This window comes from Bufo gargarizans, chromosome 2, assembly GCF_014858855.1.
Source record: "Bufo gargarizans isolate SCDJY-AF-19 chromosome 2, ASM1485885v1, whole genome shotgun sequence".
NCBI lineage: Eukaryota > Metazoa > Chordata > Amphibia > Anura > Bufonidae > Bufo > Bufo gargarizans.
The window spans coordinates 151552711-151567692 of NC_058081.1; the positions used below are offsets into that span (position 1 = coordinate 151552711).

At 45.4% G+C, this 14982-nt stretch overlaps 1 protein-coding gene across 7 annotated transcripts in view; it reads right to left on the reverse strand.

Annotated features, from left to right (window-relative positions):
• The window catches only part of GABPB1 (GA binding protein transcription factor subunit beta 1), a 46636-nt gene extending 31866 nt beyond the window's left edge, over positions 1-14770 (reverse strand). For 3 of the 7 annotated variants that reach the window (XM_044279595.1, XM_044279590.1, XM_044279596.1), the window contains exons 1-4: positions 13861-14770; positions 6999-7048; positions 2371-2478; positions 558-725 (exon numbers count right to left, since the gene is read on the reverse strand). In XM_044279595.1, the coding sequence (XP_044135530.1) occupies positions 558-725; positions 2371-2478; positions 6999-7037 (315 nt within the window). In that variant the 5' untranslated portion in view covers positions 7038-7048; positions 13861-14770. Of the gene's footprint in view, positions 1-557; positions 726-2370; positions 2479-2571; positions 2832-6998; positions 7049-13860 lie in introns of those variants that run through there. The other 4 variants (XM_044279591.1, XM_044279593.1, XM_044279592.1 and 1 more) reach the window with 4 other exon arrangements.
• Between the last annotated feature and the right edge of the window lie 212 nt (positions 14771-14982).

Sequence of the window (14982 nt, forward strand, 5' to 3'; positions counted from 1 at the left end):
GTTCCTAATAATTATTTAGGTGAGTGTATATAGCCCTCCATTTTCACCCTAGCAGCCCCCCTGACATGAGCATCGGAGCAGTTCATGCTCCGATGCTCTCCTTTGCCCTGCGCTAAATCGCGTAGGGCAAAGGCATTTTTCAGAGTTCCGGTGACGTACCGGGCTCTCCATGGGGCTGACAGGAACCCCGGTGACGTCACCGGCACTGATGGGCGGGATTTGGCTCTGCCCTAGCCAGTAAAACGGCTAGGGCAGAGCTAAAGCCCGCCCCTCAGAGCCGGTGACGTCATCGAACACACTGCTGGGCGGTAAGTTACCGCCCGGCAGTGTGTTATTGAAAACACAAGAGCCTGTGACCTGCGCGATCTAGCGCAGGGCACTGGAGCGCATCGGAGCATGAGATGCTCCGATGCTAGGCTCAGGGGGGCTGCCGGGGTGAAAATAAGGGTATGTCCGGGTTCAGCTCTGAACCCGGACAACCCCTTTAACAGGGAAGAGAAAGTAAGTTTATTTAGCATGTTTATTTCTGCAGTCATACATATTTCGGAGCTGCTTACCTTGAGTAACACCTCTACTATGTTTGCATGTCCTTCTGAAGCAGCCATGTGCAAAGGGGTTCTGTCAACTTTTGTACGTGCATCTCTACTCACTCCTGCTCTAAGCAGCACTTCAGTTGTGGAATAATGGCCATACTGGGCAGCTAGATGGAGTGGAGATGTTCCAAGCTGGAATCACAGAAACATAAATAAGAATCTGTCTACGTATCATGTCATAAACATCCTGGTGACCAAATAGTTCTAGACCCTAAACTGTAAATGTACATTTGCATCAAATGTTTTTTTTTGTGTTGCATCTACTATGTGATAAAAACATGTTTGCAGTGTGAGCAGTTCTCTTCTCCTGCAGCCTTTATGTGCTCACATGCTCAGTCCCAGTCAGATGAGCAGTCTCATCTTAACAGATCATTCACAGAGCGACAGACCGAGCCATCATATAGAGTAGCCTTCAATGTATGTGAACACATGCAGGATGCAGTTGAGAGAATTGTTAATTAAAACCAATTAAACAGTTACTTGTATCACATAATACATGAAACAATAATGTGAAGATGTCAGGCTACTTTCACATTTGTGTTTGAGTGGATTCGTCATGGATCTGCAAAAACTGATCAGTTACAATACAACCACGTGCATCCGTCATGAATGGATCCGTTTGTATTATCTGTAACATAGCCAAGACGGATCTGTCATGAACTCCATTGAAAGTTAATAGGGGATGGATCAGTTTTCTATTGTGTCCGAGAAAATGGATCCGTCCCCATTGACTTATATTGTGAGCCAGGACGGATCCGTTTGGCTCCGTTTCATCAGACGGACACCAAAATGCTGCAAGCAGCGTTTTGGTGTCTGCCTCCAGAGTAGAATGGTGACTGAATGGAGCCAAACTGATGCATTCTGAGCGGATCCTTCTCCATTCAGAATGCATTACAGCAAAACTAATCCGTTTTGGATCTCACAAATGGAAAGCCAAAACGCGAGTTTGAAAGTAGCCTTAATACTCTTTACAAAGAAGCACATTTTCTGGGCAGTTAATGCTAACTCACTAGCTAGATTCTGGCTGTATTGTTTCATTCTACCTCGGTTTTTCCTGATAGGCAGCTGTGTCTGTGACCACGCTCCACCCTTCTTGGGGCTCAGCCCCCCCCCCCCCCCCCCCTTCCCCTTTCAGCAATGTATACAGTGGTGCTGAAGATATCATGCTGCCCTATCGAATGGAGCAGAGCAATGCTATAATAGGTAAATCCATACAAAAAATTTGCTGCAGAGTTATAAACCTTCTGCCTATACTATCTGTATGTGCAGAATCTCCAGTATATTTCTTTGTGATGCAGCGTCACCCTGCTCTCCCCTGCCTCCTGCTTGTAAGAGCCAACAGAGAGAGACCCATCACAATGGGGGGCAGCGTGGACAGTCTGAAGCTGAATCACATAGTCACTGATTTAGTCACTTGCTGCCCTTTGGGGGGGGGAAAGAGGAAATCAAGAAAGCAGGCTACCCATAAATGGCACATGAACAAGAGTCTCCATGTTATTCTATAATATCAACCTATGCTATATTATTTAGGAAAAAAATGTTGGAGGTCTTTTTTAAGTCTATGTAAAGACTCGTGAATTCTGACTCTATATGGCCCTAAGCAGATGCCTTGGCGAGACACAATATGCTCCCGTCTCCTATGCTTCTAGCCTGTGTAATATAGCAAGTGATCCACATACAGTGGATGCTCATACAATGTATCTACACTTTAAATAAAATAAAAAAACGCAAATTTCAAAACAGTAATTGTGCCACCAAACACCATATGAAGAATTACCCAATCTGTAGTAAAAGGTGCTCCATTTGCCATTAAAATACGGACTTCATCATCTTGACCAGATCGAGCAGCTTCTAAAAGTTTCTTCCCCAAATCTACCAGGGACATCTTTGAATAAAAATAAAAATAAGTGAATTCCTGAAAGAAATCAATTGGTTTGCATAGTTTTCTACAACATCAAATAATTGTTACATTACACACCTTTTTGCATTCAGACAAAGAGAAAAGTTTTCTTTCCTTCCACCAAGTCAAAACAGGATAGGTTGGTGGTGGATTTTACACTCAGTTTTTGCACTTTTCTAGGTAGGGTTGTATCCCAATACACAAAACTACATTTTCTAATAATATTTTCTAAAACTGATAGGAATGGTCGGTATATTATTCTTGTTTGGTCATATTGGTTTGGTGAACTTTTTGTTCCTTTTAATTCCACTGGTTCAGGCTTCTTTCACACAAGCAAGTTTTCTGTCCGGGTGCGATGTGTGAAGTGAATGCATCACATCCAGACTGAATCCCGACCCATTCATTTCAATGGGTCTATGCACATGAACTTCGTTTCTTCACACAGCATCGCTGCATTGTGGAAAATACGCAGTATGTCCTATATTGTCCGTTCTTCATGAATGGGGCTGCGTGAAAACCAGAAGGTACCCGGGTGCAATGCATTTTCACTGATGGTTGCAACAAGATGTTGATTGTTAGTCTTCAGTTTTTTCACGCGCATGAAATGAGGATACAAACCAGACGGAAAAAAACGCAAACAATGAACTGAAATCGCAAAAAATAAAAAAACCCATTGAACTTCTGTGCACAACCATCAGTTTTTTTTCTTGAACAGATTCTGACACAATTTGCATAGCTTGTGTGAAAGTGGCCTAACGGTCCATTTGCGCGTCCGTAGTGTAATGCAGATCCGCAATACACCCGGCCGGCACCCCCATAGAACTGCCTATTCTTGTCCGCAATTGCGGACATGTTCTATTTTTTTTCTGGAGCCGCGGACTGGAAGTTCGCATCTATTCCTGTCCCATAGAGAATGAATGGGTCTGCACCCGTTCCAAATTCTTAAGAAAAAGAAAATACTTAGGCCCCTTGCAGACAAGCGTTTGTTACGCTGCAAGTCCACAGCGCAGCTCCCGGCCTGACCGGGTCACTTTGCATTATATTGATTTATGATGCTATGTAACCCTTACAGATCTGGAATGTATTAGATGACAGTGACGGCATTATGTCAGTGTCATCTAATACATTCCAGTACTGTAAGGCCTCTTTCACACTACAGTATGTTGAATTCAGTGTTTTGCGTTCCGTTTTTCACGGATCCGTTGTTCCATTTTTTGCTTCCGTTGTGGTTCCGTTTCCGTTCCGTTGTTCCGTTCCGTTGTTCCGTTCCGTTGTTCCGTATGGCAAATACAGTATACAGTAATTTCATATTAAAAATTGGGCTGGGCATAACATTTTCAATAGATGGTTCCGCAAAAAACGGAACGGATACGGAAGACATACGGATGCATTTCCGTATGTGTTCCGTTTTTTTGCGGACCCATTGACTTGAATGGAGCCACGGACTGTGATTTGCGGCCAAATATAGGACATGTTCTATCTTTTCAACGGAAAGGAAAAAAAACGGAAATACGGAAAGCATACGGAACACATTCCGTTTTTTTGCGGAACCATTGAAATGAATGGTTCCGTATACGGAACGCAAAAAACGGACCGTATACGGAACGCAAAAAACTGTAGTGTGAAAGAGGCCTAAGGGTTACATAGCATCATAAATCAATAGAATGCTATGTGACCCGGTCAGGCCGGGAGCTGCGCTGTGGACTCAGCAGCGTGACAAACGCTTGTCTGCAAGGGGCCTTAAAGGGCTTGTCTCACTTCAGCAAATAGCATTTATCATGTAGAGAACGTTAATACAAGGCACTTACTAATGCATTGTGATTGTCCATATTGTCACCTTTGCTGGCTGGATTTATTTTTCTATCGCATTATACACTTCTCGTATAAAAGGAAGAAATGCCGGCCTCTCTGGTGGACATACCGCAGGGGTGCGCATAGGCTGGCGCTTTTTCTATAGTGTGCAAGCACGACCACTGCTGCTGGATTGCAGGATGGTCATAACCATGGATACAAGCAATGTATAATGCGATGGAAAAATGAATCCAGCCAGCAAAGGAGACAATATGGACAATCACAATACATTAGTAAAAGTGTGTTAAAGGGGTTCTGCACTTTGTTTTAACTGATGATCTATCCTCTGGATAGATCATCAGCTTCTGATCGGCGGGGGTCCGACACCAGGGACCCCCGCCGATCAGCTGTTTGAGAAGGCAGTGGCGCCGCGGCCTTCTCACTGTTTACCGCCGGCCCACTGACGTCACGACTAGTATCAACTAGCGTGGGCGGGGCTAAGCTCTGTTCACTTGTTGATACTAGTAGTGACATCACTGGGCCGGCGGTAAACAGTAAGAAGGCCGCGGCGCTACTGGAGCACCACTGCCTTCTCAAACAGCTGATCGGCGGGGGTCCCGGGTGTTGGACCCCCACCGATCAGAAGCTGATGATCTATCCAGAGGATAGATCATCAGCTAAAACAAAGTACAGAACCCCTTTAACTTTCTCTACATGATAAATGCTATTTGTTGAAGCGAGAAAACCCCTTTAAGCATTACTTTATTACAAATATATTCCCAAATACCTTTTCACTAGCGTTTTTCTTTTCTGGCGCTGAGTTCCGTCACAGCGGCTCAATACCAGAAAAAGAACTGATCAGTTTTATCCTAATATATTCTGAATGGAGAGCATTCCGTTCAGAATATCTTCAGTTCAGTCCCTCTTAAGTTTTTTGGCAGGAGAAAATACCGCAGCATGCTGCAGTTCTCTCTCCGGCCAAAAATCCCAAACACTTGCCGAAATGCCGGATTCAGCATTAATTTCCATTGAAATGTATTAGTGGCAGATCCGGCATTACAATTGCCGCATTGACAGATCCGTTCTTCAGGTCCGAGCATGCGCAGACCTTTAAATCTGTGAAAAATATAAATACCGGATCCATTCTCCAGATGACACCAGAGAGACGGATCCAGTATTTCAATGCATTTGTCAGACGGATCCGGATCAGTCAGACAAATGCCATCCGTTTGCGTCCAAGTGTACTTTCCTCTGCCGCAAGTGTGAAAGTACCCTTAGTTATAATGGCTCGTTTTGTCTGGGGAGCAATCATTAGCGAAATAAAATGGCCGCTGTCTTATTAGTACACAAAAAAAAAAGATCCTAATCACAGAGCAGGACAAGTTACTTCACAACACTGAGCTAAAGAGCTGCCTTATCCTCCTCTATAATCCTGAATACAGTTTGAAGAGGACCCCGTTTTAATAGCTTCATGCTTTCTCCATGTAAAAACTATTCTGCAGCATCTATTCTTATCGCTCTATGTTGTGCGATAGGTCCTTGCAAAATTCTCAGAAGGAGCTAACGTTGATAAACCGTTTGATGCTTCAAAGACTAGACTCTATTGGGTAGGACTATCTGTAGGAGGTCCTGAAGAGATTTGGTTGTGGAGATAATTTTCTGGCTCAGGTGAAGCTGTTGTATTTATTGGCTAAGATTATGACTGATGGGGAGATCTGACGTCCATTCAAATAGTTGACGCGCCAGAGATGTCCTCCTGTGCCTTTGTTGTTTGCAGCCACAATTGTGATTAGAAATGACAGTCGCATTTTAAGGAGTCTGACACCGACTTTTCCAGCGCAGTACATTCCCTTTTCTGGGCTACTGCCTCGGAGATATGTTCTGTGCAGGTGCTGAGGCAATAGCCCCTCAAAGGGAATGTAGCACTCAGGACCCAGAAGAGCAGCAGAGGGCACCAGTGCAAGATTTGGGGACACACCGCTGTGACATCAGGGGAGAGGGGCGAAAGGCTTGAGGTTAGGAGAGAAGCTGGCATCCGGGAAAAGCGGCAGGCTTCAAAACTTTGGGAGGAATCCTGTTATTTTCCTGGACATTCACTCAACACTCAAATTACATACAGAGGATTTTCCTATACCATGTACTGATGGATATTGCTGGTAAATTTTATTATCCCCTTAAAGTGGACAATTCATCAGTTTTGACATAGGATAATTATGTATTACCTTGTAGGGCGGCCCCCACTGATGCCATGGGTGTTTGTTTTTTTATTTGTGAGCGTAATCCAATCAGAGTGGACCGTTCACAGCCAGGGAGAAGGAGACTGGCCACAGCAGAAGATTGCGTCTCCTCCCCATTGCAAGTTTACTGCTCATTATAATACAGCGGACCAAATCATCTATACCCATGGCATCAGTGCAGTGGGGCCGCCCTACAAGGTAATACCATAATTAGCCTATGTCAAAACTGATGAAAGGTCCACTTTACAGCATTTAGATATGGTTTCTGTCGGTAATATCCTGAGATCTCCCAGTGATCACAGGTCTGATGTTTTCTCAGGTCGTGTGATCAACTGGCAGAAATCAGTTTTGCTTCTGTTGGATGCCGACACCCTGGCTTCTGACCCCCCCCCCCCCCCCCCCACACACACACACACACTTTTAGAGATAACTAGTGAAAATGCTACATTTAAAGGGCATCTGTCAGCAGATTTGTACCTTGGCAGCTGAAGGCATCTGTGTTGGTCCCATGTTCATATGTGCCAGCACTGCTGGGAAAAATGATTTTTAGTATATGCAAATAAGCCTGTAGGAGCAACGGGGACGTGGTTGTTACACCTAGAGGCTCAGATCTCTCTGCAACTGTGCGCCCTCTGCACCTTGATTGACAGGACCAGGTGTGATGATGTTTTCACTGCCTGGCCCTGTCCATCAAACTAGAGAGGGCGAGGCAGCTGCAGAGAGAGCAGAGCCTCTAGGTGTAACAGCCACGTCCCCGTTGCTCCCAGAAGAGAGGGCAGTGAGTACATTTGTGAGGTCAGACATTGATGTTGGAGAGAGGGGCTCGTGTGCAGGTGGTGTTACAAGTCATCCCTAAGCTGTCTGATGTGGTTGAGGGCACAGTCGTGTACATTATCCTTCACTGGAAATAACCACAGCACAATACCATTCTGCCTCCGGGATGGAAGTGAACCCAGATTCACCCATCACACCGATACTAAATAAGATTTTGACTCCAGAACACATCTACCTCTTTTTTTTTTTTAAAGTATACATTTTTTATTTTATTTAAAAAACTGCAAGTTAAAATATACCGTACACCCTTTTTCCATTGAAAAAATGCTTTCAATGGAAAAATTGCAAAACTAAAATCTCCTCCACATATTTGGTAACAACCCACACTACATAATCATTTATGTAATTTAAAAAATGCCAGAATTGCAGCCTTTTTTTCTGCATTTATCATTTCCCATAAACTTTACCCAAAACACTGAAAAAAATGCAGCAAGAACCGCAAAAACAGTGTGACAGCCTAAATGTGACAAACATAGAAGCAGGCCATGCCCACATCTTAGTGTAAAAATATATACTGTAGAGGATGTTGAAATTCATTGTTTTTGGTGCATCTGAAAATTTTCTAGAACATAAGATGCGTCAAAATTCTGGTGCAAACAATGCCATGTATGGGGCGTTGGCATAGTAAACATGTGCCAGTTTTCCAAGCACACAAAATGTGTAGGTAAAAATGAAGTGATCTACATCAGCGGTCCCCAACCACTGGGCCCTGGAAGATTGTTAGCCGGGCCGCAGAGGAGCGGAGACATCACACGCATGCGCCTGACGCGCACATCAGAGTGGTTAGAGTCAGTGGAGAAGGAGGGAGGGAATCCCTCCCATGACGTAGCCGCCGCAGAGCCCAATAAAAGCATGTATCAGGCAGCCAGCAAGATTTGGGGTTAATGTGAACCATTAACCGCAATGTTGCCAGTAACCATAATTTGAGAAGATTGGGTCACCTATTATTAATCTGAGGTAGATGGTGCTATTACATTAGTACCCCCATGTACCTCACATTAAGGCCTCTTTCACATGGACGCGTGCGCCCCGTGGCTGTATTGCGGATCCGCAATACACGGGCGCCGTTCCGTGGGCATTACGAATGCGGACCCATTCACTTCAATGGGTCCACAAAACTGGAGATGCGGAACGGAAAACTACGGAGTGCTTCCGTGGGGTTTCGTCCCGTACTTCCATTCTGCAAAAAGATAGAACATGTCCTATCTTTTCATGCACTGGTCAGATTGCGGACCCATTTAAGTGAATGGGTCTGCGATCCGCTGCCCCACAGACGGTGTTCGTGCATTGCGGCCCGCAGCACAACCACGGGACACACACGTTCGTTTGCAAAGTAAGTGGCCCCAAGCACCTCTTCAAATAATGGGCAACATTGGGTTAACCATTAATGTGAGGCACACATGATGAGGTTACTTACTATAAGGGTCCATTCACACGTCCGTTTTTTCTTTCCTGATCTGTTCCGTTTTTTGCGGAACAGATCAGGACCAGATCTGGACCCATTCATTTTCAATGGGTCCTGGAAAAAAATCGGACAACACAATGTGTGCTGTCCGTTTCCGTGTTCCGTTCCGCATGTCCGATTAAATATAAAACTTGTCCTATTCTTTTCCGCAAAAATCGGATCCTGGTACAATACAAAGTCAATGGTTCCGCAAAAAACGGATGACATTCGTATGTCATCCGTTTTATGCGTAATCCGTTCCTGGAAATTAAATCCTGCCCACAGAAATCACTTATTCACTTTTTTTTTTTTTTTTTAAGAAATCCAAACAACTTTATTTGCTTTGTGAAATTTATACATGTTTCTGTTTTTTGCGGATCCGCAAAAAATGGATGACATACGGAAACATTTTCAGGAACAACGGATCCGCAAAAAACGGACCGAAATTCGGGATATAGAAAAATACTGACGTGTGAATGTAGCCTTAAAGGGGTTGTCCAAGTTATATTTATTGATGACCTATCCCTAGGATAGGTCATCAATATCAGATCGGAGGGGGTCCGACACCCCCCCTCCGATCAGCTGTTTGAAGAGGAGACTCGTGTGGTGTCAGCACTGCCTCCTCTTCACTGTTTACCTTCTAGCCGTTGCATCTGCCGTGGTGAGCAGGTGTAATTACACCCAAGCCGTCCCATTCATTTCAATAGGAAGGCTTGGGTGTAATTACACCTGCTCACCACTGCAGATGCAACGGCTAGAAGGTAAACAGTGAAGAGGAGGCAGACACCTTGCGAGTCTCCTCTTCAAACAGCTGATCGGCTGGTGTGCCGGGTGTCGGACCCCCGCCGATCTCATATTGATGACCTCACCTGGGGATAGGTCATCAATAAATATAACTTGGACAACCCCTTTAATGTGAGGCACACATGATGAGGTTACTATTAATGTGAGGTACACATGATGAGGTTACTTACTATTAATGTGAGGCACAGATGATGAGGTTACTATTAATGTGAGGCACACATGATGAGGTTACTATTAATGTGAGGTACACATGATGAGGTTACTTACTATTAATGTGAGGCACAGATGATGAGGTTACTATTAATGTGAGGTACACATGATGAGGTTACTTACTATTAATGTGAGGCACAGATGATGAGGTTACTATTAATGTGAGGTACACATGATGAGGTTACTTACTATTAATGTGAGGCACAGATGATGAGGTTACTATTAATGTGAGGCACAGATGATGAGGTTACTATTAATGTGAGGCACAGATGATGAGGTTACTATTAATGTGAGGCACAGATGATGAGGTTACTATTAATGTGAGGCACACATGATGAGGTTACTATTAATGTGAGGCACACATGATGAGGTTACTATTAATGTGAGGTACACATGATGAGGTTACTATTAATGTGAGGTACACATGATGAGGTTACTTACTATTAATGTGAGGCACATACAGGTCCAAATTGATAAAACAATGTGCCTCATATTAACATCAAGTTACTCCAGCATGTACCTGATGCCATTAACCCCATCATTATAGTGTTATATATTTTAATATGCACCTTGTGCTTTGTTATGTGCGTAAATCAGTCAGCGCCGACCAGCACCCCCCACCCTACCCGGTCCCTGGGAAAATTGTCTTGCATGAAACTGGTCCTTGGTGCAAAAAAGGTCGGGGACCACTGACCTACATGATATAGCTGTGCTCCCATTATATAAGTACATCACAGTAGACCTGTGGGTCAGGGGAGCGGTGTCTGATCCTGGCAATTTGCCCATCACTCACTTCCTGGACCAAACATACTCATGTGAAAAAGGCCTTTTAGTAACTACTTGCATTCCCCATGAAATAACATTTCTGGTGCACCTTTTTCATACAATGGTCTTGTTTCGCTTGTCTATTCTTTCTAGACATTTATTAATTGCCATTATTTAGCAATAAAAGGTCCATCTGGGTATCTCGGTGTTACCAGTTTGGGGAAGGGGGGGGGGGGGGTGTCCCTGCAGTAGCAGCACTGACTGGATAGTGCCGGACTGTGCAGGTGACACCCAGACAGATTGCAATAATAATAAAGAAACAGCACAACATAAGGGGGCAGAATTACTACTGTAGAAGCGCCAGTTTTTTACTCAACTTGCTCCATTGCTGCATGGAAGTTTCTGAAAAGTATTAAAAGCAGGAAGTTGTTTACTACCGGTATGTTTTTAGTCTAATTTATACCCTCTATTTTTTTGGTTAGGGTAGGTTCACATCCTCAGCAACCTACTCGGGTAGAACAGACTACCGGAGTAGCCGTATGCAGCATACTGCAGTGTGCGCCGCTAGATCACCATCGACTACAATGGAATCCATCGGCCTCCCGTCACAAAAGCGGTCTTCTGACCCAGACAAATACCACTGCACGCCACTGTATTGGTCTCTAGATCCTATAAGAATCAGGCGGTGCTCGGCAGTAGTCTATTATACAGCTCATGCAGCGATCACCTCCACAGTATGAAGTTGAGGGATCACTCGTCCTCATACAGCTGCATTGTTACTGGGCAGCAGATCACAGTACACAGCACTCGCCCAGAAACTAGCATTTTTGTGCCTACACTAATGACAGTGTCATCTGATGAACGAGTGTTTCCCTCATTCATCGGCAGATTATTGGGAATGACTGTTTGCAGGAATGTTCGTCCCCAATAATCTGCCCAACTAAAGGGCCGTGTAAACCCGCCATTAGCCTACACTGAAAATCTGTCCATCTAATCTGTGCTATTTTAATGTGCCAGAACGGTGGATTTCCTAACAAACTTAGTAATAAATCAATACGGCCTCGGAGTGCCAATGGTATCCGTTGTAGGACAGAAGCCACAATGCAGATGTGAGGCCGTCTACTTTTTGTAGGCTACTTGACTCCGATTAGAAAATACTGCCAAAACAGAATAGAACATGGGACATGGTGACTGGCACTGACTGCATCATTCACCCCACAGTTATCCGTCACCCTTTCCATTCCACCATCGCTCTTCAGATCTGACTGCACAGCCGTGGACGTGTCAATGGCAGACCCAGACCAGTCCTACAGCGAGGCTCACCCACCTCTCTGGGAGCTGTACTCCACCGGGGAGAATGCCGGCCTCAGCTATAAAACAGTGCTGTTAGGACAAGCATGCTCAACCTGCAGCCCTCCAGCTGTTGTAAAACTACAACTCCCACAATGCCCTTCTGTAGGCTGTCAGAGAATGATGGGAGTTGTAGTTTTGCAACAGCTGGAGGGCCGCAGGTTGAGCATGCCTGTGTTAGGAAATCTTTCCATTACACCTGATCTCTGAGTAGGCTTCACTACTGGTTTTGGCTCACAATCACTGATCGAAATAACTGAAGTGTGAACTCAGCCTTAGGCTACTTTCACACTGGTGTTTTGGCTTTCAGTTTGTGAGATCCATTTCGGGGCTCTCACATTCGGTCCAAAACGGATCAGTTAGCATTCTAATGCATTCTGAATGGATAAGGATCCGCTCAGAATAAATCAGTTTGCCTCCGTTCCGTCTCCATTCCGCTTTGGAGGCGGACACCAAAACGCTGCTTGCAGTGTCTGTCTGACGAAACTGAGCCAAACAGATCCGTCCTGACACACAATGTAAGTCAATGGGGACAGATTAGTTTTATCTGACACAATAGAAAACGGATCCGCCTCTATTGACTTTCAATGGTGTTCAAGATGGATACAAGTTAATACAAGATGTTAAAGATAATACAAACGGATACGTTTTGAACGGATGCAGACTGTTGTATTATCTGAACAGATCTGTCCATGATGGATCCGCACCAAACGCGAGTGTGAAAGTAGCTTTAAAATGGTTTTCTGCTTTCCCCATATTGACGACATGGCAGCAGCGCAATTACAGCTCCTGGTCCCAGTCACTTCCAGTTGTAGTTACACACTAGTCGGGCCTGGGACGGAGACATCTGCTTTCCGCTGCAACGGCCAAACAATGAAAAGAACAGCGACTGGAGGAGGCGTCAGTAGTCGGACCACCACCAATATGAGAAAAGCAGAAAACCCCTTTAAAATATCCAAATACCCTACGGCACTCCAGTTTCTAGCCCCACGCCTGGCGATCACCATCAGTTTTGCAGTCTGAAAAATCCGTATACCAGCAGTGCACATTCAGCAATTTTTCTACCAGAAACAACTATTCTTGTCTGCAAAACAGCCAGGCTCCAAGATGTGCAGAAGGAGCACAGATGACATTCATAAGGGTTTTAGATTTCTTTGTAAATGAACAAATGTTTGTGCTATTAAGAAAAAGGTTGAAACAGACTTTATTTTTTTTACATTTTTCTGAACTGGTTAGGGGTCCTGGTACTCACTAGGGGTCATTTATCAAACTAGTGTAAAGTAGAACTGGCCTAGTTGCCCATAGCAACCAGATTCCACCTTTAATTTTCCAAAGGAACTCTGAAAAATTAAAAAGAGGAATCTGATTGGTTGCTATGGGCAACTAAGCCAGTTCTACTTTACACCGATTTGATAAACGACCCCCATTGTTCCATAAACCTCCTAGTGGCCATACAGGGTACTGCAGCTTTGTAGTCCCAGAAGCGGTGGTTAGGGGGCACAATGGGGGTTGTATCAAAATTAGTACAAAGCGTAAGTGGCGCAGTTGCCCGTGGAAACAAAAGTTTCAGATGCCCCCTAGAGGCTGAAAGACGCTGCAATCTGATTGGCTGTCACAGAAATGAATCCACTTTGCCTTAGCACCAGTATGGCTACACGTCTGCCCAGACGCTTCCGTTATTACACGGTCTTCTTGCGGTTCGCTCGAGAAAACGGAAGAGAACCCCCGAGGATCCGCCCCGTGTGAACGCACACCATACACCGCAGCACAATGGCCTCTCTGCCCCTCCATGTTACATGACGTGCGGCTTCCACTAGGACCCCGTTATCCCGGGCACCAGCCGAGGCCGGCAGGCGGTTTCCCGCCCAGCGTGCGGCGACGTCCCGGTGAGGTCCAGCGAGGCCTCCATTCCCGCCACTCGGTCACACGCACCGGCCGTTCCCGCCGCGCGGTCCCCGTAGCCCGGGATTCACACTGCACAGCCCCGGGTCCCCGGAAACCTGCCGACTTTAACGCAATAAACAGGAAATCGTTCGGATGATCTGGGTTCCGGGGGAAGTTGAATTATTTTTTACCACAGAAGAGATCAACTTCCACATCCGGTAGGGTCCGACACCCAACACTGACCTGGAAAAGATTCGGTAACCCGACAGAAATGCGCTCCCTCTGCTTACCGTGCTCACCGTGGCTATGCCGCCCACCCCGCTCCTGGCTGCTGAACTTCCGGCTGAGGGGCTTCTCACTCAACCGACCCGGTTTACTTCAAATGCAATCTCATCGGCGCCGAAAATCCCCGAAGAAAAGTCCCCCGCGTTGTGCGCGGATGTGTACAGTGATCTCTATAGGGCCGCATCACCTCCGCTCACGTCGTGGATGCAGCTTCGCTATAGTGCAATGAACTGGGTCACGGTTATGGCGTTTGGCCGGTTTATTAAACGTGTTATTTTTTTTAGACAGTTGAAAGGTGACGTTATTAGTTGTGAGGGCCGAATTTTAATTTACGAAAAGAAGCAGCTGGCGGAGGGATATTGATGTAAGGCGGTGCCGGGACGCAGATAGCGCAGGCGCAGTGGTGGAGGGCCATGATGAGGGGGTCTTTCCGAGTAGTGTAAAGGCTGGGCTAGCACTGGGGGGGGGTCTCCTCTCCATGTACTACGTGTCCTGTGGTCCTAACAGCAGCACGTGCTCCTGGACGCGACCTCTGCACCTAGAAAGCCGCATTTTGTACCACGTTTATCTTTCCCTGGTTTTGATCAGTGTGATTATGTATTACATGTCCTTACGTTATTGCACCCTTCCTTCCTGCAGAGTCCAGTAAAAAATAAAAATGTTTTTTTTTCTTCCTTTTTAAACAATGGAACTCTGGCATCTGTTTAATATTTGCATTTTTTGTATAGGAACACTGGTTAGCGATTTATCTGGCGGTGTAAGGCGACATTTGTTGTAATGCTGGTCTATGGCAGGGATGCCCAACCTACGGCTATCAGGGCATGCTGGGAGTTGTAGTTTTGCAACAGTTGGAGGGCCGCAGGTTTTGCATCCCTGCTATATGGT